The 27,724-nt window shown below is 40.0% G+C and overlaps 2 protein-coding genes across 4 annotated transcripts; one reads left to right on the top strand and one right to left on the bottom strand.

Moving 5' to 3' along the window:
* Window positions 1-187: 187 nt before the first annotated feature.
* Window positions 188-20,994, top strand: LOC120877862 (EF-hand calcium-binding domain-containing protein 1-like). 3 transcript variants are annotated; one of them, XM_040260287.1, is made up of 6 exons: window positions 188-1,247; window positions 11,470-11,625; window positions 12,853-12,957; window positions 15,641-15,792; window positions 18,048-18,152; window positions 20,900-20,994. In XM_040260287.1, the coding sequence occupies exons 1-6, from the start codon at window positions 1,193-1,195 to the stop codon at window positions 20,954-20,956; spliced, it is 630 nt and encodes a 209-aa protein (XP_040116221.1). In that variant the 5' UTR covers window positions 188-1,192; the 3' UTR covers window positions 20,957-20,994. The 3 variants fall into 3 exon arrangements, with proteins under 3 accessions (XP_040116221.1, XP_040116218.1, XP_040116219.1); XM_040260284.1 differs by having other exon boundaries at window positions 20,602-20,994; XM_040260285.1 differs by lacking the exon at window positions 11,470-11,625 and having other exon boundaries at window positions 20,602-20,994.
* RBM48 (RNA binding motif protein 48) lies at window positions 20,861-27,585 on the bottom strand. Its single transcript, XM_040260279.1, has 5 exons — window positions 27,445-27,585; window positions 26,733-26,923; window positions 25,072-25,217; window positions 23,245-23,795; window positions 20,861-21,669 (listed from the first exon to the last, which is right to left on the bottom strand). Exons 1-5 carry the CDS (start codon window positions 27,553-27,555, stop codon window positions 21,583-21,585), a joined length of 1,086 nt encoding a protein of 361 aa, XP_040116213.1. The 5' UTR covers window positions 27,556-27,585; the 3' UTR covers window positions 20,861-21,582.
* Between the last annotated feature and the right edge of the window lie 139 nt (window positions 27,586-27,724).

Raw genomic sequence — 27,724 nt, 5'->3', positions numbered from 1 at the left:
CCCTCAGATTATTCGGGCTTCCCTGGTTGCTCAGAGGTTAAAGCCTCTGCCTCCAACGTGGGAGACCCAGGTTCGATCGCTGGGTCGGGAAGATCCCCTGGAGAAGGAAATGATAACCCACTCCAGTATTCTTGCCTGGAGAATCCCATGGACAAAGAAGCCTGGTAAGCTATAGTCCATGGGGTTGCAAAGAGTGGGACACGACTGAGCGACTTCACTCAGATTATTCTGAATTTATTTTATCCAGAGTATGAATTCATATTCCTCCAGTCAAGATGTGTTAAGAGCCTAATTTTCTTCTAATTTCATGGAGAACAATTGACTAGCCACTAACAGTTATTAAAACTTGCCAGTTTTCAAGTTAAAATCAAAGAACATTTGGCATTTCCTTAAGAAAAGTTTTGGGAGTTTTGCTTTTTCCCAGTTGTATTTGCCTAATTTGTTTTTATATGTTATTTAAAATTTAGTAAGAATACATTGTTCTAGATTCTGAAAGTCATTTAAGTACTTTTTCCCCTTGCCTTAACACAGTGAAGACCAGCAGACATACACAAGAAGATATTTGTTCTTTATACCAGGATTCGATAGTAGACATGAGAACAGTTACCATCTTGGCCAGCTTTGACATAATCATACTATGTTTTCCCACCAGTCAGTCAGATAAGTTGGAGGGGTACATGTGAGGATTTTATGTTTCTCAAAAGTTCCCAGATTGAGGCCTCTGTTTGCTTATCATGAGAAGGTACTTGGTTAGAGTTTTCAGAGGAGGTTATATATAACCTTTGAAGGAGCTCTTTATAGCCTAGGAAATTATTTTATTTCTACTTAAAGATAAGGTCTTTATTGTTATTATGTGTTCATCCATAAACATTTTCAACTGTAGAATTTGTTCTCAGGAAATGTAAGTGGCAATACTCTTAGATACCACTTTAAGTGGTGTTGAACCACAAAAATCAAAATTGGACTAGCTGTAATATTTCAGATCACAAATAATATTAATGGAATCACTGCCATTATTGCATATTTTTCCAATTACTTGAGAACCTTCTATGTTTGGTTGCTGGGATGTTGCCATGGTCACACTCTGTGTTGGTGTGAAGTGGTGAGTTGTGGAATCAGTGGCAACTCAGGACGCCCAAGCTTGGCAGTAGGCTGTCTGTGAAGTCTTCATTGTTTTGAAGCCACCCTTGACATGGACCAGAAGGTTCTGAAGAGACTGGTGGAATCCATCAGTAAGAGTGTCAACTGTAAGTACTGACCAGATACCCAGCACTGCCTGAACATCTTCAGTCAGATAAAAACATTGGGTAGTTGGCCATGAACAAGTGCTTCATAACCCCAAAGTAGAGTTCTCCTATTTTCTGTCTAATATTTTGGTCATTTTAAAAATACAGGTAGTAAGTGAATGACAGTCCCTGCACTTACACAGAAAATATGTCAGTCATCAGGTGTCCTAAAATACATTACATATGTGGGAACACTAGCTTGAGAATTTACATGACAGTGTAAATGCTAAACTATTACATGCCTACGGAGTTCTGATTTTATTATAGTCTGAACTTTAATAAGAGATTTCAAAGTATAAAGGTTTACTGTGACAACGTCCCTGACTTCTCTGGCACAAAAGCCACAGCAGCAAATGACTGCTGAACTTCACAAGATTGATAGAGACACATAAGGTGTTTTAGATGTTAAATATCTTGTTGCTTTTGCACATGGCAAGTGTTTATTAAAACTAATAGATTTTTTTTTTTTTAGAATTCCTTGCCCTGCCAGATTTAAAAAAGTAATCTTGTGAATTTTGTTTCTGAAGCCTAACCACAGGCAATCCTGACTGATCTCTAAGATTTTGTTTCTAGACTTTGAGGAAGTACTTTTATTTCAGCCAGCTTTACAGCCTCATTATGGGGCACTTCATTTTACCTTGCGTGATCTTGGCAGGATGGTCACTACCTGGTTTAAACATCTCATTGTGGATATAATTCAGTTTTCTCTTCTCTTGGTTGGATTTTAAATGATCTAAGCTCCTCAAGCATTCCTGGGTCCTGTTGCACTCCTGTTGTCCTGCAGCTGCTGCTGCTAAGTCACTGCAGTCGTGTCCAACTCTGCACGACCCCATAGACATCGGTCCACCAGTAGTTGTCCTGCTACCCTAAAAATCCATTCAGCAGATTTACCTAGTGTTGAATGTAGTAAGACATGCCTGCTGCTAATAGCCTGAGTTTTAGAGCACTCAAAAGGGAATTGTTTACTTTGGAAATCTGATTTCTCTTCCCTTCCTGATGAAATTGTTTTTAGTAGTGTCTGCTACCCATTTGTGTTTAAAATCATAGTTACTAATATTTGAAAGCAATTCTCTGAAATAGTCAGTAGATATGAGTATGTAAAACTTAATGAGAAAAAAAAATTGAGACCCGTATCCCATATAGTCTTCTACAAAGAAGATATAGCTGTTTAGAAAAAAAGAAGTTGCATTCCTTCCTTATTCCAAAGTTTTGACACTTGATAATTCTTAAGTTACTGTTAACAGTTCAGACCCTAAATACTTGAACAGCTAGTGACCAGGATAACCAGATTATTAACAGCTGATGTTTGTTGAGCTCTTCGTTGGCAAGATACTGCAAAATGGTTTACGTCTATCATCTTTTCTTGAAACAGACCCATTGAGGTAGGTGATGTTATCCATGTTCTTAGGTGAGGAAACTGCATCTTAGATTAAGTTGTTTGTGTAAAGTTACCCAGTTAGTGGACTTTTTGTGGGGGCTGAGCTAGTCTGATGTACACTCAAATAATCTTTATTTTTTCAAATTAATCAGCATTATAGTCCCTAATGGTCATTCTGTACCCTCTTGTACCATAGTAAGGGCACAATGAAAAGTTGTTGAAATCAGTTCTCCTTCTTGAGTCCTTCCAGTTGAGATCAGGATAGACAGTGTGCTCTCATGACTAGAATTTGGTTAATGATGGGTAGGGGTGGGAAGGACTAATAAGCTATTGCTGCTTTGGCCATCTCAAGAAGGGACTGTCTGTTTCTCTTGGTGTTCTAACTGTGTGACAGAAAGTTGAAGCGATTTTTCCTGGGCTTTGCTTTAGAGCTTCTTAGGAGGGAGCCTTCATAATTTGCTAGGTTCCTCAAGTGCCACGTGGCCATCCAGTCAAGCCACTACCATTGTGTGACTCCGTGCTCAGATCGTCAGCTGGTCATCTCCAGTGACCTCACAAAGGAAATTCACTACCTTGCCAAACACCTGTTTCTTGTTTTTTCCCCTAACAGATCTAGACTGTTTGGTGTTCTAGAGCTAATATGACTTCTGTCTTCATTTATACTGCTCTCTAGAGCTACATTGTTCATTTTAGTAACTACTAGCTTCATGTAGCTATTCAAATAAAATATGTAGAACTTAAAATCCAGTTTTGGTCACAAGAGCCACTTTTCAGGGCTTAATAGCAACAATTAGGTTGTGGCTACCAAATTGAACAGCACAGATATAGAACATTTCCATCATCTCAGATATTTGTGTTAGACATTGCTGCTCTAGAGTCATGCAAAGAAATTATTCCCTTTTCCAAATAATGGTCCTTTAATCTGATGGGGCCACTGCTGAGTTTTCCAAATTTGCTGGCATATTGAGTGCAGCACTTTCACAGCATCATCCCTCAGGACTTGAAACAGCTCAACTGGAATTCCATCACCTCCACTAGCTTTGTTCATAGTGATGCTTTCTAAGGCCCACTTGACTTCACATTCCAAGATGTCTGGCTCTAGATTACTGATCACATCATGATTATCTGGGTCGTGAAGATCTTTTTTGTATAGTTCTTCTGTGTATTCTTGCCACCTCTTCTTAATATCTTCTGTTTCTGTTAGGTCCATACCATTTCTGTCCTTTATGGAGCCCATCTTTGCATAAAATGTTCCCTTGGTATCTTTTAATTTTCTTGAAGAGATCTCTAGTCTTTCCAATTCTGTTGTTTTCCTCTATTTCTTTGCATTGATCACTGAAGAAGGCTTTCTTATCTCTTCTTGCTATTCTTTGGAACTCTGCATTCAGATGCTTATATCTTTCCTTTTCTCCTTTGCTTTTTGCCTCTCTCCTTTTCACAGCTATTTGTAAGGCCTCCCCAGACAGCCATTTTGCTTTTTTGCATTTCTTTTCCATGGGGATGGTCTTGATCCCTGTCTCCTGTACAATATCACGAACCTCATTTCACAGTTCATCAGGCACTCTATCTATCAGATCTAGGCCCTTAAATCTATTTCTCACTTCCACTGTATAATCAGAAGGGATTTGATTTAGGTCATACCTGAATGGTCTAGCGATTTTTCCTACTTTCTTCAATTTGAGTCTGAATTTGGTAATAAGGCGTTCATGATCTGAGCCACAGTCAGCTCCTGGTCTTGTTTTTGTTGACTGTATAGAGCTTCTCCATCTTTGGCTGCAAATAATATCAATCTGATGTCAGTGTTGACCATCTGGTGATGTCCATGTGTAGAGTCTTCTCTTGTGTTGTTGGAAGAGGGTGTTTGCTATGACCAGTGCATTTTCTTGGCAAAACTCTTTATTAGTCTTTGCCCTGCTTCATTCCGCATTCCAAGGCCAAATTTGCCTGTTACTCCAGGTGTTTCTTGACTTCCTACTTTTGCATTCCAGTCCCCTGTAATGAAAAGCAGTGGCCACAGGACTGGAAAAGGTCTGTTTTCATTCCAGTCCCAAAGAAAGGCAATGCCAAAGAATGCTCAAACTACCGCACAATTGCACTCATCTCACATGCTAGTAAAGTAATGCTCAAAATTCTCCAAGCCAGGCTTCAGCAATACGTGAACCGTGAACTCCCCGATGTTCAAGCTGGTTTTAGAAAAGGCAGAGGAACCGGAGATCAAATTGCCAACATCCGATGGATAATGGAAAAAGCAAGAGTTCCAGAAAAACATCTATTTCTGCTTTATTGACTATGCCAAAGCCTTTGACTGTGTGGATCACAATAAACTGTGGAAAATTCTGAAAGAGATGGGAATCCCAGACCACCTGACCTGCCTCTTGAGAAATCTGTATGCAGGTCAGGAAGCAACAGTTAGAACTGGACATGGAACAACAGACTGGTCCAAATAGGAAAAGGAGTACGTCAAGGCTGTATATTGTCACCCTGCTTATTTAACTTCTATGCAGAGTACATCATGAGAAACGCTGGACTGGAAGAAACACAAGTTGGAATCAAGATTGCCGGGAGAAATATCAATAACCTCAGATATGCAGATGACACCACCCTTGTGGCAGAAAGTGAAGAGGAGCTAAAAAACCTCTTGATGAAAGTGAAAGAGGAGAGTGAAAAATTTGGCTTAAAGCTCAACATTCAGAAAACAAAGATCATGGCATCCGGTCCCATCACTTCATGGGAAATAGACGAGGAAACAGTGGAAACAGTGTCAGACTATTTTTTTGGACTCCAAAATCACTGCAGATGGTGACTGCAGCCATGAAATTAAAAGACGCTTACTCCTTGGAAGAAAAGCTGTGACCAACCTAGATAGCATATTCAAAAGCAGAGACATTACTTTGCTGACTAAGGTCCGTCTAGTCAAGGCTATGGTTTTTCCTGTGGTCATGTATGGATGTGAGAGTTGGACTGTGAAGAAGGCTGAGTGCCGAAGAATTGATGCGTTTGAAGTGTGGTGTTGGAGAAGACTCTTGAGAGTCCCTTGGACTGCAAGGAGATCCAACCAGTCCATTCTGAAGGAGATCAACCCTGGGATTTCTTTGGAAGGAATGATGCTGAAGCTGAAACTCTAGTACTTTGGCCACCTCATGCGAAGAGTTGACTCATTGGAAAAGACTCTGATGCTGGGAGGGATTGGGGGCAAGAGGAGAAAGGGACATCGGAGGATGAGGTGGCTGGATGGCATCACTGACTCGATGGACGTGAGTCTGAGTGAACTCCGGGAGATGCTGATCAACAGGGAGGCCTTGCGTGCTGTGATTCATGGGGTCGCAAAGAGTCGGACACGACTGAGCGACTGAACTGAACTGAACTGAATCTGATGGGGGAGGCAGATAATTATCTCATGGTATATAGTAAATGGCTTCATGGGTGTGTAACCTGTGTGTTCTCATAGGGCCCCATGCTAAGTTTAAGGCTCTGCTAACACTGACTTAAATAATTTTTTATGTTTTTATTCTTACTCGTATTTATTTATTCATTTGGCTGTGCCAGGTCTTAGTTGTGGCATGCTGGGTCTTTGCTCTTCCTTGCAGCATGCAGGATCTAGTTCCCTGACCAGGGGTCTAACGAGGGCCCCGTGCATTGGGTGCACAGAGTCTTAACCACTGGACCTGCATTTTCATTTTTCACTGGGCCCACACAGTCTGTAGTTCGCAGGGCCCATGACCTCTTATTTGTGTAGTATGGTGGGAGTAGCTCCCCCATCAGCATCTCCCAAAGGTTAATACTGAAAATGTAGATCCCCGAGTACCCCCCTTGGTGTATGTTTAAAAATCTCTTGTCAGTGGTGCCAAGCCTCCAGATTGTGCACTTCATGTATTCTTACACACTATAAAGTTTGAGCATCCTGATCTGAATTGTCTTTTCCACTTCAGACTTCAATTCTGTAGCCTAATCTCAATCGCAGTTTGACAGTGAGTTGGGCATTGACCCAGTCTTTTTCACACAGATTGTCATTTTTATACTTACGTGCATTAGCAGACTTTTTAAAAGATGAGTGAAGAATTTTAAAATTATCCTTAGTAGTGTCATGTGGTTTCATTCATCTGAGTTTTGGCATCTCAGACCTACTCTGGATCTTGACTGTCTTCCAGCATATTCCTTAACTTCTCCAATTTACATGTGGTTGATTATCATTTATTTAGCCAACATGTATTGAGAGATTACCGTTGTCCTAGGCTCTACTGGTTACTGAATAGATATTAAAAGAAAGGTAAGAGATTTTGCTAAAACCTCAAGTATTTAGTGAACTAAATTTCCCTGATCCACTCCTACCAGATGGAGGAAATAGTTAAATGCAGTATGGTTTGACTTTGTAAACTCATGAGCCTGTCTTTTCTGAGCACTCAGGAGTTTTTAATACAATTGATCATCTTTTTCAAGACTTAGACCAGGACCACCTAAGGGCCCACTAGTCCAATATGTGGCTTTTTCTATATTTGTGATACATAACATGAGCCAATATGTGTGCATATGTAGGTTTGTGTACATATTTCCTAGCTGTGTCTGCTGAACAGGCTTTACTCTAGCACCATTACCATACTCATACATGTGGTCTCCCAACTGTGTGGAGGTTTTTCCCAACAAACAGTTCTCTGGGACATTAGCTGAGTGTCCCTATAATTTAGCTAACACTACCTGGGGAGCATCAGATTCTACAGGTTAAGAGTTTAGTCCTACAAGATGGTACCCCACCAGATGCCAATCACAAGTCCAGGTTATTAGCTGTGCTTCTGACCGACTGGCTACAAATCGTGACCCCCTCCTGTGTTCAGTTAATCTGCTAGAGCACCTCAGAGAATTCAGGATGCAGCTTACTCTCCAGATTACCAATGTATTATGAAAGGATATAATTGAGTAGCTGGATGGAAAAGATACATAGAGCAAGGTATGTGGTAAGTGGTGTGGAGTTTCCAGGCACTCTCTGGACACCTTTGTGTGTTCACCAACCCAGAAGCTCCTCCAAGCCCCACTTTTGGGTGATTTTATGGAGGTTTTATTACACAGCCATGATAGATCATTAACTCAATTTCCCCCCCATCTGGAGAAGGGATGGAGGTGGAACTAAAATTTCCACGCTTTTAAACATGACTTGGAGAAGGAAACAGCAACCCACTCCAGTATTCACGCCTGGAAAATCCCATGGACCAAGGAGCCTGGTGGGCTACAATCCATGAGGTCTCAAAGAGTCGGGCACGACTGAGCGACTTCTGTGTGTGTGTGTGTGTGTGTGTGTGGTTTTTCTGGTGACAAGCTCCCCCCTAGGAAGAACCAACAGTCACCTCATTAGAACAAAAGACATTCCTGTCAACAAGGAAATGCGAACGGATTTAGGAGCTCTGTGCCAGAAACCAAGGGGAAAGACCAATTTTTTTTTTTTTCCTGCCTGTTATTTCACACGGATAATATAAGATGGGACTGGCGAGTAGTGCCAGAAAGCAAGGAAGTGTTGCAAAAGGGTGAGGACATGTAAAAGAGAAGAGCCAACTTGAAAGCTCCCAGCGGCCAAAGCTGCAACAACTTGGGCAGCAAAATTATAGATAAGTGACATAGTATTGGCCTAAAGTAAACATATGTGACTTCATACTGATGTAAATGATTTTAAAAAATGGAAAAGAGACACATCTTCCTTTGAAGAATTTAATAGTATAAATACCCCTTCCCTATGAAGTGGAGTTTAATTAAACCTTTATCATGAGGGACTGGCTTCTAAAGAATAGAGAAAGGGGAAGTAGATTCAGTGGAGAAACTGTAGACTGACTGAACCGGGCGATCCTGCTTAGCAGCAGTGATACCTCATGTTAGTGTCATGTATCTGATATGCGACAAGAACAGCACTTTACCCTCTAGTCTTCGTCCCCAAAACACAACCACAATTTAATTCTGAGGAAAGCATTAGGCAAACCTAAATTGAAAAACATTGTACAAAATAAAAACTGTTGAGGTTATGAAAAGGACTAAGACTGAAAACCTGCAGGATTGGAGGAGACATGAGAGCCAAATGGATCCTGCATGGGATCCTAGAATGTAAAAAAAAAGGAACTGGTGGGAAAATGGGTGAAATCTATAATTTAGTTAATAATAATAATGTGCCAATGTCAGTGTATTAGTTTTGACAAATGCCCCATGATTATGTAAGATGTCAGCAGGAAGAAACAGTGAAGAGTTTATGGGAATCTTATTCTGGCTGCATCTCTTACATAAAATACAACTATTCCAAACTAAGAAGTTTAATAAATAATGGGTCAACCTCTAGTTTATGAACACCATTCTCATTACCCACAATTTCTCAAGTATCATTTACAGGGGTTCTTCAACCACATGTGTAAGGTCTTTAGATATAATGAAATGAGCTGCATAGATAAAACTCAGAGGAAGTTACTACCTGCTGCAGACTGTGTTTAAAATCCTTGCTTATTTTGCTGGATAACTTGTATTTGATTCAGAGCAGTTCCTGACTCCTGATTGACTTTCTTCAGATACCGTTTGGCATCGCTGTAACACTCACACGTTAATTCTCCATCAGAGTTGAGCAGGGCTAGTTTCAGGCAAACGTTCATGTAATGTGTGCGCCATACAGCGTGTCCACACACCTGAGCTGGGTTTCTCCTCATATTCCATAAAAGAAGGGGAAAAAGAGACGGTTTTTGTCCTCAGAGCACCTACAGCGCCTTCTGTGACCAAGTCTGGAAAAGGCACATTGCTTTATTTCCACTGTACTCTTGGTTGAAATGGTGGTCAAAAAATCCCCCTAGTTTTAATTGAAGGAGACACAAACGCCATCTTTCTAAGGGAGAAGTATCAGAAGTCTCATTGTAAGAAGAGCATATGAGTGGGGCAGAATTTAAAATTATCTGGGAAAATATAACCTGTCACATCTAAATTGACCATTCATAAGGCAGTTTCAAGAATCCACTGACAAAGTGATCCTCCTTAAATGCAAATCTGATCCTGTTAACTTGCCAGCCAAGATTTTTCAATAAGCCCCTCTGCAAAGTCAAACAGTTGTGCCACCTAGCTGCACCAAACCATCTGTAGCTCTGAGAATACGCCACCCTGCCTTCAAACTGCCTCCTCTCGTAAATGCTTACTCCTGTGATTGCTTTAGCTCAAGTGACACCTCTTCCTGGAGCCCCGTCTTGTTCACCTACTGCCTTTCCCCACTTAATGATTCCTTTCTTTGGGTCACTACCAAACACTTTAATCATAGTGTTTGTAACACTTTTATTTCACTTCTTTATCTCTTGACCAAAGTGTAGTAAGGGCAGAAATGATGGTGTATTCATTACCTAGGTTCATGGGAAGCCCTTAATAAATGCTTATTAGATGGATAAAAATGACCTTTATGTCAAATTTTGGGGCTATGTATGAAGCCTGAGAATCTAATTCAGTTCATAATATTAGGTATCTTAATGGTTTATTCTATAGATTTATCAACCTTTGCCCTGAGAGTCAAGTCATTCTGACCATGTTAGAAAACCTGATGTAAACTGCATATTTGCTGTCAGTTCTCATTGGTTTTTGTTGGGTAACTTGAAATCATCTCAAAGACAAAATCTAAAAAAATATTTCTCCCTCCACCCTCCCCAAAAGAGGGAGGGAGAAGAAGGAAGAGAGAAATAGAACTAGTAACCAGCTTCCCTCCTAACTCTTAGTTCTCTCAAATTATCTTTAATTCATAGAATCAGACTTTTAGAAACTGAGGGAATCTCAGAGATCATCTAGAATAATAAATATTACAGGTGGGGACTCTGAGGCATAAAGAAGTTGAATTGTATTAAGTCAGCTATGTAGGATAAGAAATGGAAGTGGAACCCAGATACTTAAGTCCAGTACCCCCAACCCACAAAGCCTAATCACTTAGTTCTCAGTCCGGACAGCATTAGTGTCACCTATGTGCTTCTTAAACAGCGTATCAGGCTCCCTACCTGCTTTCTGACCTCATTTCGGTGGTCCTAACCAAAGCTTATTGCTCCAAGCCAGGCTTCTAGGCTTCCAGTTTTCCCCTTCAATACAACTGCCAGGTGGGTCTTCTTAACCCACTTCTCAACCCTTACAGCATAGAATTAGCTGAGCTTTTGTTTCAAAGGTAGCTCCTGGACCCACTGTTAGCAACTGTGACTTAGTAGGTCTGGGGCAAGGCCTTTGACAAGCAATGAGAAGTGGATGGTTTTCATACAGAGGCTCCAAAGATGGTACCACAAGAAAGCCTGCTCCAGTAAAATAAACGTTTATCTTCTGACCAGGCATTCAAGGCTCTCTTTCAAAAGCCTGTCCTCTTCAGTCTTGTTTTCACTTCTTTCCAACTTGCTGTGCTCCCAACAAAACATATTCAACCTCAATCTCAGTTCTTTCCTTTACTCATGTTATTCCCTCTTCCTGGAGTTCTCCACTTCTTTACCACCCTGAATACATTCCTTTCTGGGTAAATGCTCTGCATCCTTCAAGGCCCAGTTCAAAGTCTACTCTCATGAAAATAGCACAACCCTTTCTCATACAGATTTCTCTTCACATGTCTATAGTGGGGAGTGTTATATGACATCATTTAACATTTATATACTGTCTTAATGAGACATCTGAGTGGCATCTATCTTGATTGTGTGAGCTCTTAAGTAACAAGTCCATGTCACAGTTTTCAAACCACTAGTGCATCAGAGAAACAAGATAGCTAATTAGTAAAATATATTTAATTGGGTTGGAGAACTCAAAGGTTAAATCTAAGTTGTATTTATTTGTATTTTCATTTTACAGTCAAAAAGAGTGAAATAGAGTGTCTCATAAGACTTTTTCACAACGTGGTGGGAAGAGGTGATATGAAACTTGCTAACGTTGGACTAGATCGTAACACATTTCGAGTGATCCTGCACAGCATATTCGGAATGACTGATGAAGTGCTAATGAACAGGGGTAAGGAGTCATGGAGACTGAAATGGGCCAAGCGGACATGGCAGGGGTGTGTGTGTGTGTGTGTGTGTGTGTGTGTGTGTGTACACACACACACATATATATATACACACATATATTCAGTTTTCACCAAACACTGAAATTTTTTAATGTAAAAACTATAAATATAATTCTGGTAGTGCTACTGATTTAGAACAGTACATTTGATTTGATCATGAGGATGGATTTTATTATAAACTCACTCAAGTTGTTGTCTCATAGCTGTAGTACTTTGAGAAAGAACCAGTAATGAACTAAATAAGCTAGCAGTATTTTTTTTAAAAAAGATAAGTTTGTGTTTTCCGTTGTCTTTGGATTCATATGCTGTAGACGTAAAATATGTAAAGACATGTTGACTTCTTCAACACACACAAAAAGAAAATTACTCATTGTATTGAAAAAAAATTAAATAATTTTATATTGAAAACAGGAAATTATATAACGTGATCCAGTCAGTTTCAATAACAAACTTTTAGTCTTGCTGTGTGTATACACCATGAAAATGATATCATATCATGTGGTGACGCTCAGTTATATCCGACTCTTTGCAACCCCCATGGACTGTAGCCCACCAGGCTCCTCTGTCCATGAAATTTTCCAGGCAAGAATACTGGAGTGGGTTGCCATTTCCTTCTCCAGGGGCTCTTCCTAACCCAGGGACTGACTCTCATCTCTTGCATCTACTGCTTGGTGGGTTCTTTACCACTGAGCCACCTGGGAAGTCCATAGTCAAAATAATTAATGTTTCCATTACCCCAAAAAGAGTAAATAATATTTTATTTTCTATAGGACAATACCAAAATTTCATGTGTAATTTTTAAAATAATGTATTATTTTACTAATTGATCTTTAGGTATAATACAAATTCTTTAGAACAGGATTTTACCACTCTTTTCAGAGTAGTAAAAATTACCACATTGATTATCTTCATTGTTGGTCTTTTTTCCTCAAAATAGCCATACAGAACATCACAAGTGATGCTCATCATTAACCATGGGGAGGAGAATGGCTTCTTTCTGTAAAAATCTGTTGGAAATATACTTCCAGTTATTTTTTATTCTTTGAAGAAAGATTGTGCCAAAACCTTTTGTCCCCCTCTTTTTAGGAGGAAATACTTTTTTTTTTCTATTCATACTACTCTTGAATAATAGCTATAAATTACAATACACTAACACATTCTTTTTCTTTCAGTATTTTTTGCATTTGACAAAGACAATGATAACTATATAAATGTGAAAGAGTGGGTTAAAGGACTATCAGTGTTTCTTCGAGGGACTTTTGAAGAAAAGCTGAAGTGTAAGATTTCTATATAAATATTAACATATAGTCAATTTTATATTTAATTAATCCATAAATTATTTTTTTTTAATATAAACTCAGTGTTATTCTCTATAGCACTCTTGCAAAAGTAGTTCATGAGAGTTGGGGGAAAAAAGACCGGTGAAATGAGCGACCTATTTTATAGGAGTCCCTAGACCCAGGACTCTTCCTCCACTAGTTCTGTAACAATCAGATGCCACCAAGGATGGCTCTTTGGCTCAAGGCCTGGGCAGATAACAGCAGCTACAGGTCAGGACGGGTGCCAACTATGATCATAGGCAAGGCTGGGATCTCTGGGGCTGTGTCTGGGCTCAGCAGGAAACGGGCCTTGAATATGGGCAGCCACAGTAGTTCACAGTGGGAGTATTGCTTGTCTTTTCCTCCGAGAAAGTATGAGGGATTAACACAAAACAAGGAAGAGCATGCAACTGTCAGCCATCAACACTCTATTGTTAGAATAAGTGCAGGTGAATAAAGAGAGGGAATAAGACTGAGGCAATGAGATCCCAAAGGAAGGAAGTATTACAAAGGGAGCTTCCTACAGAAAAGCATCATTAGGAATTCCAAAGACGAAAATCTCCCAATTCACAATTTTGTAGCGCTAGCTCTGGCTCACCTCACCTGTACCACTGATGTGATGCATGTTTTCTGTTTGATACCTCCTGTGCCAGGATTTGGGGTGTGAAACCTAGAAAGAGAATAGGAACAATTTTAAACAACAGTGTTCAAGAGAACAAATGTCAAATTACTTAGCAAAAACTGCAGAGTTCTGAGTATGTAACCAAATTTTTATCCCTTCTGCCACTTGATTCTGGATTTGGGATGTTCAAAAGAAAATCTCTAAGTTAAATACATGTTTTTAAAATGACAGTAACATTTTAAAGACTCACCAACTGTATTTGACATTTATGACTTTTGTTTCTCTGTTTTATTTGGGGGAGGTATTTTTTTTCCTTTTTTTAATACTTAAAAATTTGAAGTATAATTGACATACTGCTGCTGCTGCTGCTGCTAAGTTGCTTTAATCATGTCCGACTCTGTGCGACCCCATAGACGGCAGCACACCAGGCTCCCCCCTCCCTGGGATTCTCCAGGCAAGAACACTGGAGTGGGTTGCCATTTCCTTCTCCAGTGTATGAAAGTGAAAAGTGAGAGTGAAGTCGCTCAGTCGTGTCCGACTCTTCGATCCCATGGACTGCACCCCACCAGGCTCCTCCGTCCATGGGACTCTCCAGGCAAGAGTACTGGAGTGGGTTTCCAGTGCCTTCTCCAACTGACATACAACATTGTATAATTCCTTTTTTTACTTACATGTTTTTCCCCCCACTTTTCTCCAGTCTAATTTTCACAGGATACAATTAAGTATAGTAGTCACTTGTTCCTTATAATTGCAGTGTTCTTATACAGAAGTCTCACGAGAAATGAAAAGTGAAGTTTCATGAATGTAAATTCTTGTGAAAGGGTTCGTGATGAAGTGCAGCCAGACATGTTGAATTGCTGTTGTTTAGTCTTTAAGTCGTGTCCGACTCATTTGCCACCCCATGGACTGTTGCCTGTTAGGCTCTCTGTCCATGGGATTTCCCAGGCAAGAATACTGGAGTGGGTTGCCATTTTCTTCTCCAGGGATCTTCCCAACCCAGGGATCAAACCCATGTCCCCTGCATTGGCAGGTGGATTCTTTACCACTGAGCCAGCAGGGAAGCCAGGATATAATGAATAGCACCGCACTATCAATTTTTTTTCCTTTTCTAATCCCACTGCCTAAAAATACTTCATGTATTATATATTTCAAGACATGTTAATTTGGGGACAATACTATTTCTAGTAGGGTTGTGTCACAAGCTCAAATATGCTATATATTAGAAAAATGCAACAAAAGAGCTAATCTGATACTCTGGAATTTAATACTGGGTTCTTTTTCTTCCTCCCTCCCTCCCTCCCTCCCTCCCCCCTTCCTTTCTTTCCAAAAACATTTAACTAGATTACTAACTCAAGTAGATTACTTACTACTTCACTGCTACATTCCCAGGACCTGAATAAGGTCATTTGTGGGATGAAGTTATGATAAACTGTAGTAGTGCTCACGTGGTGCAGTGGAAATCATGGAAATCGTTCTCCAGGGAGAGATGGATCATTCTGGATAGTGAAATGGGCCGTCTCCAAGGAGACGACAGACTCACTCACTACCCAAATATATTGAAAAATGGTTTTTGTCAGTGATACAGTGATGTGTATGCACTAGCTTTCTTACTCTGTGTAAGAAGGAAATTATAGCAGTAAGATACACATACATATTTATATGTGTATATATGAAAAGAAAGACTTGATTCACATATGCGTGTGTGTGTGTCTATCTCACAAAGGATATTTAGTCTTGTGGAAAGATTTATAAAATTCTCCACTGTGTAGAATGTTGTTGTTCAGTCGCTAAGTCATGTCTGGCTCTTTGTGACCCCAGGGGCTGCAGCACGCCAGGCTCCTCTGTCCTCCACTTTCTCCCAGGATTTGCTCAGATTCATGTCCACTGAGTCCATTGAGTCTAGACTGTAGATTGTATAAACTGTTTCTATCCTTCTTTAATTACATACTGTAATAACTGAGAAGACTGACATTTTAACTATTTTAATCCATATCTATAAACTTCTTATGCTTTGAAAAGTTTGTTTCGAAGTTTATTATTTCAATGGTGATGGTTACATTTCTCGAGAGAGAATATATGACATGTTGAAGAACAGTCTGCACCAACAGTCACCTGGAGAAGAGACTGATGAAGGAATAAGAGAGTTGGTAGATATAGCATTGAAGAAAATGGTAAGAATAAAAAAGTTCTAATTCACTATATCCAGTCAAATGGATGTGAGAAAGCTAAAGTAATGATTTATTTCCCTACATACGGAATGTAACCTTCGTGAGGGCAGTTCTTGTTTGATCTATCTCTGCTCTATCCATTGCCTAAAACAGTGCCTGGCTGACAGTGGTTACTTCATAAATATTTATGGGATGGCTGGGTTATTAAATGAAGCACTACATTAAATGAATGTTATTTTTATTTATTATTGCACTATCAGTAAATCCTCCTTATCTGGGAAGGAGGGTGATAGATTTAGTTCTTTTAAAATTGAATGCCACTGTAGTCTGTCTTCATGACCTTTGCTTTCTCATCCATCTCAACACTCATTATAATGAAATAACCCGTATAAAGTGCTTACTACATGCTGGGCCCTTCACAGAAGTTTAATATTTAAACATGTTTTATCTTCAAAACAACAATATGAAGTAGAAAATATTATCTCTATTTTGCAGGTCAGAAAACTGAAGTGCAGATAGGTTTATACAAGGTCATGATGGAAAATGAGGTGCAAAATTTATCTTTCAGTGAAACCAGTAACACCTCTTGATTATGGCCATAGTGATTTCTTTTTCTTCCTGTGACCCTAAACTGGATACCAATGGTTTAAGACTCTGAGGCCGCCAGGGTCCAGCTCACTACCTCTTTGGAGTTTAGGAAGTAAGCGATGAGGGGGTCTGCCGAGTCTCAGATTCAACTAACAGACCAGAGGGTGTCCTCTTCCACTGGTAATGCTCAGTAGCCACTGAGAGGCGGGAGGGCAGACTTCTTGAGAGACAGTATCCTTTCCAGTACCACACCCACTCTCCCTTCTTTAAAATATTTTTTTTTTAATTTACTTATTTGGCTGCACTGGGTCTCAGCTGCAGCACATAGGATCTTTAGTTGCAGAGTGCAGGGTTCCCTGAAGGGCGACTGAACCTGGCCGGGCTCCCTGTGTTGGGAGCATGGAGCGTTAACCACTGGGCCACAAGGGCCACCCACCCCCTTCTTTTGGAAAGAAAATGTTATGGAGTGAATCTTTTTCTGAAAATTATTCAAACCTTTCTTTAATTACAGCCCCCCAGCAACCTTGATTTAGTTATGCCCAGAAGTGAAAAAATAAGGACCTATCAAGTCAAATCCAAATTGAATGAAGCAGTTAAAACTATTCATAATCTATGCACATGATTTAGTAAATCTCCCCTAGTCCTTGTCATGAACACTGCATCCCAGCCTGGCCTGCCTGCTTCCTGACTTGCATTCCGGCTTACTGTCATAATCCATGCTGAGCCATTCCTCTGCTTTTCCTCGCCACCTATCTACACCCCAACCATCCTTAAGGGCCTAGCGGAAGTCTGCTAGCTTCTTCTCACGATCCTAGTCCTTGCTCTCTCAGTGCCTGCTCCTTATTAAGCAACTTCACTTTTACACATTTTACGTTCTATCCTTGTCTCAAGTTTAAGAGATGCTTTGTGAAACAAGACTAAAATTAAGAATCTTTGGCACTATTTTCATCACAAAAGTAGCAGTATAACGGGCTTCCTCTCATTTTATTTCCCCAACTTGGGTAGAAGTCCTTTAAGGATTTTGATTATTATTATTTCCTTATCTGGCCGCACCAGGTCTTAGTTGTGGTGTGTGGGATGCTAGCTGCCGGCCCACCAGGGAAGCCCCCCGAGGGACAGGGTTTTACGTGTCTAAGGTAACACTGGGGCTGCTGTGACAAGGTATCATACGCTGGGTAGATGAAACAACTGGAGTTTCTCACAATTCGGGGAGTCTGAAGCCCAAGATGAAAGTGAACCTGCCTGAGAGCTCTTCTTGCCTTGCTGACAGCCACCTCCTCAGTGAGTCTTCACATGGCAGAGAGAGGGAGCTTTGGCCTTCCTTTTACTCACAGGGACACTAATAGCACGTTGGGGCCCTACCTTCATGACCTCATCTAAACCAAACCTCCCTCCCAAAGACCCCCACCTTCAAATATGATCCCATTGCAGTGGTTAGAGCTTTAATTTGGGAGATGTGGAGAGACGTTCTATTCATAATATCAGGTATTAGATGAAAAGGAACAAAGTAAGTTGCCTTCATAAATAAGCGTCTTTTGACGTGCACAGGTAGTGCCTACATAAGTGTGAACTTGTTTGAATTGGTACAATCCTTTATTCTACAGTTATTTTCCATGCAGAATTAAAATTAACTGCTCTGTCATTTACCAAGAAATCATCTTCCTCTCTAGGATTATGACAACGATGGCAGGATATCTTTTGCAGATTTTGAAAAAGCAGTGAAAGAAGATAGACTTCTGTTGGAAGTGTTTGGACCATGTTTACCGGATGCAAAGGTACAGTGGCAGCAGCAAATTGGTTTGGGGGAAATTTTCAAAGGATCTGAAAAGAAATACTTGATAGACACTTACCTCTACAGGGTTCCAACCTACTGCTGAAGTTCAGGCAATCAAGGTCTCTGCCCCATCTTAGCATTTGGAACCCAAGATGGTAGTGACAAAGGAATTATACTCAAGACTCTCAGCTTTAAACCACCTTCAGTTCAGTTCGGTTCAGTTGCTCAGTTGTGTCCGATTCTTTGTGACCCTGTGAATCGCAGCACACCAGGCCTCCCTGTCCATCACCATCTCCCGGAGTTCACTCAAACTCACGTCCATCGAGTCGGTGATGCCATCCAGCCATCTCATCCTCTGTCATCCTCTCTTCCTCCTGCCCCCAATCCCTTAACCATACACAATTCCTAATATTCTGGATGTTAATATTTTCTCCCTCCAAACCCAAGGTATATTGGCTTGCTTGAGATACAACAGCAAATAAAGAGTGGACTCAGCAAGAACCTACTATCAACTGCTAGGAGAAAATTTGATCTCCTTCTCATTTGTTGTCAATGAGAATACACTTTCAAAAATTTTCGACACATGCATAGTACTTTATAGTATTTTATTTGTGCTCAAAAAGTATTTAATTTGACAAAGGGTTTCTGAGCCAGAAGAGCCGGCTCGATAATTGACTTCACTATTTCCTAATTCTTCCTTTGAGCAACTGTGCTTTGCAAACATGTGATATAGGAAGAAACTTTTTATTCTCTGTAGTAATTTAGGCGGGTGATTTTGTGGATGAATTTGCATAATGTTAAGCTATCCTTCATAGCTCAGTTGGTAAAGAATCCGCCTGCAATGCAGGAGACCCCGGTTTGATCCCTGGGTTGGGAAGATGCCCTGGAGAAGGGAAAGGCTACCCACTCCAGTATTCTGGCCTGGAGAATTCCATGGACTATATAGTCCGTGGGGTCACAAAGAGTTGGACACAACTAAGTGACCTTCACTTTCACTTTTTCACTTCAAGCTCTCCTTATGCAGATTCATCCACCGAAATGTTAAGCTATCCTTGGTTTTGGCTGGTGGCTCAGACAGTAAAGAATCTGCCTGCAATGCAGGCGACCCGGGTTTGATCCCTGGGTTGGGAAGATCCCCTGGAGAAGGGAATGGCAACCCACTCCAGTATTCTTGCCTGGAGAATTCCTAGAAAGAGCAGCTTGGCAGGGTACAGTCCATGGCGTCGCAAAGTCAGACACAGCTGTGCAACTAACACTTTCACTTTCAAGCTATCCTTAAGTCATCTCAGCTTGTCCTGCTGTAGTTTATCCCCACATTTTAACTGTCTGGAAACCTGTATTAAAAATCAATGTGTAAAAGGCAAACTTCTTTTTAAGAGGACTGATGGGTTAAACAGTACAGAATAACAGACTGGAGTAAGCACTTAGGTCCAGATGGAACCACCAGGGTTCTTCAGCTGCTCCCCTAGAGTCCATCTGTAGCCCAGTAATCTAGAGTCTTACTGCTCCAAGTATCATCTGTGCACCACTGGTACCACTTAGAAACTTATGAGAACTGCACTCTCAGACCCCTCCTCAAACCAGCTGAATCAGAACCTTTTTTTTCTTTAGTGTGTGACACAATTAAGGTTCATTTTCTCTCGTGTCATGGTCCATCTTGTGTCTGTGGCCAGGGATGGGGAAGACTGCTGGCCTCCACAGTCATAGAAAAGGTCAGGGACACAGAACCCACAGAGCAGCTCCTCCCTTGAGGACTATTAGAAAATTTTTAATTGACATAAAATACACCTGTCATAAAATTTATCTTAACCAGTGTTTAAGCGTACAGTTCAATAGTGATAAGTACATTGATGCTATTTTGCAACCAATCTCCAGAACTCTGCTCATCTCACCAAACTGAAACTCTGTACCCATTAAACAACTTCCCAGTCCCATCACCCACCAGCCCCTGCCACCACCATCCGAATCTGCATGTTAATAAGACCCCAAGGAAGAGACTCAGAACACCCAGAAGTCTGAAAAGCTGATCTAGACAGCAACTTGCTCTAATTCTATCCTGAAGTCGCTAATGTATTTTTTGACTAAGAGTGCCACAGAAAGTACAGCTGACCCTTGAACCAATCAGGTTTGAACTGGGAGGGTCCACTTGTATGTGGAATTTTTTTATATTAATAAATACATATATGATCCATGGTTGGTTGAATCTGAGGATACAAAACAGCACATATAGAAGGCAGACTGTAAAGTTACATGTGGATTTTTGTGTGGAGGGTCAACAACCCTAACCCCACACTGTTCAAGGGTCAACTGTGTGTAATTATCTCACAAGGAAGTAGGGCCAGTCCCCTTGCCTGCAGCTTAATACCATCCACAACGCAGGGCCATCCTAGCAAGCTCACATAACGTCATAAACGAAGGTGAAACTTTCTAACCTTTATGTTCAAATTCAGTCCATTAGGCAAGAGATCCTTAGGATCGGGAGAGAAGAAAAAAGAGACACCATCTGGTATGGGCCTCTTCTGTTAATCAGCAAAAAAGAAAAAAGGGAAACAGCCTGGACATACTTGGACTTCCAATTATGTGGCCCACTGACAGGAAAAAAAATGTGGGAAGCAGTGGTGAAAGTCTACCAATTACAAATACTGATTTGTTTCTGCCTCAGATGAAGTAAATTATCTTTGAAGTTAACTAAAGCATATATGCTGCTCATTTCAGCTTTAACAGTTTATTAACTTTTTTGCTTTACAGAGTTGTCTTGATTTTGAAGCCCTGGCATTCCAACACACCCTGACTTCTAGTTTTTGAATGTTACTCACCCAAAATTATTAAAATCAGAAACAGATCCTGGTCGCCTGTCTTTATATTGTAACGTACCTATATTTGCTTCAATTGGTTTACATATAGTGATTGCAACATGAGAAATAATGTTGTAATGAATGATTTCTATAATATTAAGTATGGATCAAAATAACATCAATTGATATAATAAGTAATGATTAATTAATTAATTTGTTAAGCCAACAACCTTAGATCTTGGAGCAAATGTTGTGAATCAGCCATTCACAATCCTCTTTTCTCCTGCTTCCTCAAGAACAGAAACAGAAAACCTAAATACCTGACATTCTACACTCTTCTGTTAGGAACAGCAGTGGGCCCAATTCCAGCCAAAAAGATGTAACCAAAGTCACGGAGTGGAGGTTCTGGAAAAGTTTTATTTTTTTTAAAGGGACATAATTGGCTGGCATGTTCTTTGTTCACAATAAAGTAATATTAAAAGATGAAACTAAATTAGACAAGTAGCTTGAATGAAACTACAAAGAATAAGAGTGCATTAAAAAAAAAATACGAGCAGTAAAATCTCTTCAAGAATCCAAATGACAGCCGAAAAATAAAAAACAGTCCTTTAAAAACATTAATTTACTGCAGGCAATTTATATCCTTCTTCTTTGTTTTAAAGGACAACTTCTATGCACATCTTCCACTTCGTCCTCTGGAGGCTTTGGCACAGATGAAATTACCTAGTTTTAAAAAGAGAACCACCAACAGTTTAATTTTTACAGTAGAAGAGTAATAAACTATTAGAAGAGGTAAGATGTACACCCAGGAGTTTAATCCTTGCCATCACCACATTTAAGGCAGTCAGCCCAGGTTCAAGGTGCAGCCTGCAATCTAGATACAGAGCAGTTTTCTATCCAAATACTGATGGGAGTAAAATTTTTAAAGCCAAGAAAAATTTTCAGGGGAGAAAAGTAAATGTATGCTCTATTTTAACATTCCTTTATAGATCTGTTATTTTATCAAGTCACTTTAAATTTTATCAATACAGAGAGATACCCTGGTTTTGTGTAACTTGAAACACGGATAATGTTTGATATATTCAGAGACAAGGAGGCTCCAGCTAGGATGGTGGAAGAAAAATGTAGAGAAATAAGCAAAAATGCTAGAATCCTCAATTTCTCAGGGAAAAATGAAACCAAATACATCAGAACAAAGGAGAGAATATAAGTTAAAGCACACACAATAGTCTTCACTTAAAATGGAAAATTACTAGAATCTGACATAACTGTATTTAGTATTTTTTCTTCTACAATTTCTAAATCTAGCATTTGGACCTAACTTTTTTCTTGAAAACAGTCGACTCTGGCTAAGATAACTATGTGTGTGTCTGTGTCTATCTGCACCTGCAGGCTGGGCACCAGCACAAGTGAAAACAATGCTATAGAAGTTTAAGCATAAAAACTGTGTCCCTCAGTTTTTATTATTATAAAATACTTCCTCATCCTTAACTGGATATAACTTTGATGTTAAGAAAAGGTACATAAAATAATCTACCTTAGCCTTTCTTAATCACATTTGGGAAATATAGGTACCACTATGTGAAAAGCACTTTCTGAACCTGAGTTCAAGTACAAGAGAACGGTCTTTCTCCTTCAGATAATGATTTCTAAAGGCTTACCCCATAGTAAGGTATCTTTCAAAAGCTATCTCAAATGTTAACTTTCATTTGTGCTTAGAAAATGGAAAATGATAATGTAAATAATATTCAAAAACTACTACTTAAGGAGGACCATCTATCAATAGGTTTTACGAAATTAGAATTAAAATGCAGACCTTCAGGCCTAATCTTTAGAAACTTCACCTTCTTCTATCATTATCAAAGAAGCAAAATAAGCATTTGAATTTTTAAATTTGTAATTGTGAACTTGAGAAATAAATTATAATAATTTCCCCTCAATGCAGTAGTTCTCCACATTGGCTCATATTAGAACTATCTGGAGAGGGATAGTTTTGTTTAAAAAGGGAGGGCCCTGGGCTCCATTCTCATAGACTCATCTGACTGAAACTACTGCTTTTATATTTTCTACCTAGAGTAACATAAAATATATTTAAAGAAAGGATTAAAGGTATCAAAACATACATATCTGTAAGTCAAATTCAGTTACTTCAACATAGAATTGTAGGAAAACATCTAAAAATTAAAAATGGAAAAAAGAGAATGACAATACTGAAGTTCCTACAAATAATTCTCCACTTAGCTGTTAGTCCTTATAACCAAACTGTCTCTTAAAAGTTTCTTTTTTAAATGATCTTACCTCTTTGAGTTTATCCCGAATTAAATTCGCTGTTGTATTCAAGGAGTCATCATGCATGTCCACTTTAGGAATGTCTGGTAACTGGGGGCCAATCATAACCTCATTACTACCTGTGCACGCTTCAAGAGTTTCACGTTTGCAGTCGTCTTCTCTTCTTCTTTTCCGCTCCTGCAGCTGTGTCGTCCTAGGCATAAACCTGTCAACTGCCTCTGAAGGAGCGAGAGCCTTCTGTGCGCCATGGCGGGCCAATGAATTCTGTAAAGTTTTCATCTGCATTTTCTGCAGAGAGTCACAGTGGTCACAATGCCCCAGTGTGTCATCAAAGTTTCTACCATCCTGAGAGGAGTTTGATGGTCTGTCTACATATTCTCCTGATGAACATTTACACTTTGGGGAGAAATAACACAAAGGCAACTCAGGAGAATAAGGAAGACAAAGATCTGAGTTCCCAGTAGAAGTGTTCAGAGAGGCCGCAGGAAATCCAGATGTCTTTGAATGGAAGTCCCCTCTAAAATCTTTTGCATCTTTATGCTGCTTTGTCATGTAATGATCTGTATGTTACAATTTAAAAGGGAAAGGGAAACAGAAATGGTTCATTTACTGTTTTCATCATGTAGAAACAAGTAATTTTAAAAAGAAACATTAAGATGTTAATGAATGCTACCCTAAAAAATTTATTTACATGGTTTAAAAGCTAAAAAGGTTATCTGTCCAGTCTTCTTCCCCTCCCACTTAGCCCTCTTGTTCTCCTATAATACCCACTTCTCTGTATCTGCTTTCCAGTTAACTCTACATCTTGGGGAGTTTTTCCATGTTATTACACAGAAAACTTTATATCTTCAAAGTACTTTTACTATTTGAACGTATTATGCTTAGTTTGTGTTTGTGGTTTTTAAAGAAAACAATATGCTGGGTCCATATCTTATCAATGCTTTTGCCACACGTACAGGTTTTCCTGGAACCAGTTATTTACACGTTTACCCAGATTACAGTTCAGGGCCTACGAATGACCAAAGACTCCCAATAGCTCTTGCCAAAATTTCGGGTAAGTTTTCCACTTCTCTCTTCACACTGCCAGGTGCCCCTTACCCAGTCAGTCAGAAACTCATCATAGTCAATGCTTTTTTGACACTTTGTCTTTGTCTTTTTAACCAAAGGGTGAAAATTGGGTAATTTGAGCCTCTAGAATTATTCAGATTTCAGACCCCACACACTATCATAGTCCAGTGCTGACTCCTCTAGTTCTACACTCCATGATAGATCCTATGACTCCGTTCTGTGCACTGGGAATTTGTGTCCAGGGCAACTTGATTAGAAACATGGGGCATCTGGCCAGCTGGTGTTGATCCAAAGTGGAATTTTCCCAGTTTTCAGTTTTAGATTCGCAGTGCAAACTGGTCTGCACATCAGAAGTTGTTTCTCACTGCCTTTTGGTCAAAGCCTTAGTTCCTCAGCATGGACACAGGCCTTTCAGGATTCACTTACTGTCCCCTTTATCTCAGATTCACACGTAAGCTGCTGTGCTGTGGTTATATTACTCACAGTTCCTTAAAATGCATGACACTCATTTATTTCTCTGGCCCATCTTTCCATCTGTTCTCTCCCTTTCTGGGTAATGTCAACTTTCCCTTCAGAACTCAGCCACCTTTTTCACCTTATAGGAATCTTCCATGAAATAACATCTATCCCTTCCCAGGCCAGATTACATAACATTCTGTAGAGAAAAAACTTCGTAGCTTATAGTCACTAGACTGGGAAAACTCTAGGAGGATAAACTCAGCAAAATGCCTGACACATAGGAGGTGTTTAGTAGTAGCCTTTACATACCTTTATTTTTAGTCATTCTTGCTACATAAGCATTCCTCTCTTGTAATTTTTTTCTGGTTTCTTCAACTGTTTCAAATTCTGGAGCATAGCACACATGAAGCAACCCACCAAAGAAACTCTGCTCATCCATTTTTCTCTTGGCTATCCTAAGCAGAAATTCACGATACCATGGTTTACTTAGGGTGAAAGCTTAACTAGCATACAATGCATTGATCCAAAAAGCAAAGTCCAGACTTTGTTGTGTACATAAATCCTATAGCTCGGGAGCTACAATGCTCTGCACGTGAATGGTACTGACCCTACTGATCCACTGCATATTCTTTCAGAGCCTTTCTTCCCTTCTCCCAAGAGTCTTCATAGGTTTTAAGCTGAGTTTTCCAAACATATACAGACTCCCTTTAACCAACATAGGATTCAGCTGGTTGGCCTGAGGTACACAATCTGTGGTCATGAAATAGAGATTCTGTGTTAAAAGGCCCTCAAGAATTACCTCATGCCCAGCTTAGCCTTTTTAGCACAATGTATTCCTATAATGGGGTTCAAAGATAAGAAATTAATGAAAATATTACAATTATAAACCTTTAATAATGGAGAAGACACAAATATGTAACAGTAAATGAGAAAAGCAGAGGATAGTATTCATTTAATGTATACTTACTACTTACTAAACATCTATGACTGACCAGGAATTACTACAAAATTAAGTACTTCTGTGTCCAGGGAAAATGGTAAGAAATATTCACTGAGATTTTACCATGTGCCAGGCAGTGGCCTAAATGCTTCACTTGAAATCACACTTCTCAACATCCCTATGATGACTCTGAGGCATGGGGAGATTATTTGTCCAAGCTCAGCTTGGTTTGTGGAACCAGGATTCAAATCCACATGTTACACTGTAAAAGGGGTGTGGGAGATGCAAAAGCTTCGTGGAATGAATGCACAATAAGAAAATATGCTTCCCTAACCATGAGGAGCTGGCAAGTTGGTTAGGGCAGTGAGATTATACATAAAAGCAACTGGAGAACAATATATGACCCATATACCCCAGTACTATTTGTAGCACAGAAAATGTGAATTGTAATAGCCAGGGAAGGATGGGTCTTGAAGCATATTAGTGACAAGAATATAAGATAAGGCATTTCATATTTCTCTTACTACAGCAGAGGATTTATGCTATACAGAAGAAAAAAATAGATGCAGTCAATTCATATAGGTGCATAACAAGAAACCTAACAGCTAATGTTGTTTACCGCATTCTGAACAGGAGGCATCTGCTAAGCCCTCTACATGGATTATCTCATTTCATCCTTATACAACTTCAGTAAGTAGATCCTTTTTTACCACACACATTTTATAGGACAGGAAAACAGCTTTAATGGGATTAAATAACTTGTCCAAGGTCATGATGTTAGTAAGCAGTGGAACCTGAAAACTTAGTCCAAACCCAGTTTTTAATCTACCACACTACAAGATAGAAAATGGTTAAGCATGGGGATGACCCAATGGACAGACTTTTGATAAAGCTAACACTTACATTAAGAATATTGCAGAAAAATAAAAAGCCATGTTAGATTACTGGGTAATTCATGAAAGAATGAGGGAAGCCAAAATGATAGCAATGGGAACAGAGGAAATGAGACACTGCTTCACTTGTATATTACCTTGCGCTCTGTAAATTGAGAAATTTAATAAGATAAACTTCTGTAAAGTCTTCTGCTGGGTATTCATCTAGAGCGTTATACTGTTCAATTGCACCATACAGAGCAAATCGCTCAACTAATTCCTTCATTGCTCCCACTGCAGGAACTCCTTGTACTAATAAGTACCAAGACTCCAAATTGATTGTATAGACCTAAAAGAAATGCACACACATTAAATGTGTTTCACAAACAAGCCTAGGACAACCTGTTACTATTAAAAAAAAAAAAAAAAAAGCCTGAAAACAAGAACTACTCTGTTCAGGTCTGCAGGAAAGTTTTTTGTGTTTTTTTTTTTTAATCTGCCCTTCTCTTTGTAGAAACAATAATTCCCCCTACATGTGAGGGCTTCGAGCTAAAGTACATAATAGACTACCTCCAATCGACATGTCTTCAGAAGCTGCCTCGGTAAACGTTACAGGAAAGAGTTAAATACTCACTACTGTAAACACGGAAGATACGACTACAACACACAGCCCGTTTTCACGGAGCTCCAACAGTTGACTAAAGAGGCCGCGAGAGTATCTGCTACCTGAGCACCGGCGTTCCTCACACGCATCTCCAGCAAATAGATGTGACCGCAGCCTTTCAAGACTTTACTTACGTTAACTGGGCGTGTGAAGCTGCAGCTCACATAAAGCTACCGACGACAACGAATGAAACCAAAATCACTTACCTTCACAGCGCGAGGCCGTCGGCCCTCCCGATACTTGGCTCTCGAGTCACACACAGCCCTTTGGACGTGGTGCTCGAATACGCCCCCAACTTGCCCTCCACTCGACGCCATCTTGCCCGCCTTGGCCCTCGCAGAGACGACAACATCCGCCTGTTGCCTCCGGATTATCCAATCAGAGAGGGATGGGTCAAGGCGCGCCGAGATTGGCTGAAGGAGCGACAAGTTGGCCATCGCTTCCTGTGAGCAAGCAGGCGGCGCGCGAGCTGCCGCCCTCCAGCGG

The sequence above is a fragment of the Oryx dammah genome, unplaced genomic scaffold (assembly GCF_014754425.2).
Source record: "Oryx dammah isolate SB20612 unplaced genomic scaffold, SCBI_Odam_1.1 HiC_scaffold_18, whole genome shotgun sequence".
In the NCBI taxonomy this organism is placed as follows: domain Eukaryota; kingdom Metazoa; phylum Chordata; class Mammalia; order Artiodactyla; family Bovidae; genus Oryx; species Oryx dammah.
The sequence above is the reverse complement of the archived record's forward strand: the minus strand, read 5'-3'. Positions and strand labels throughout refer to the sequence as shown.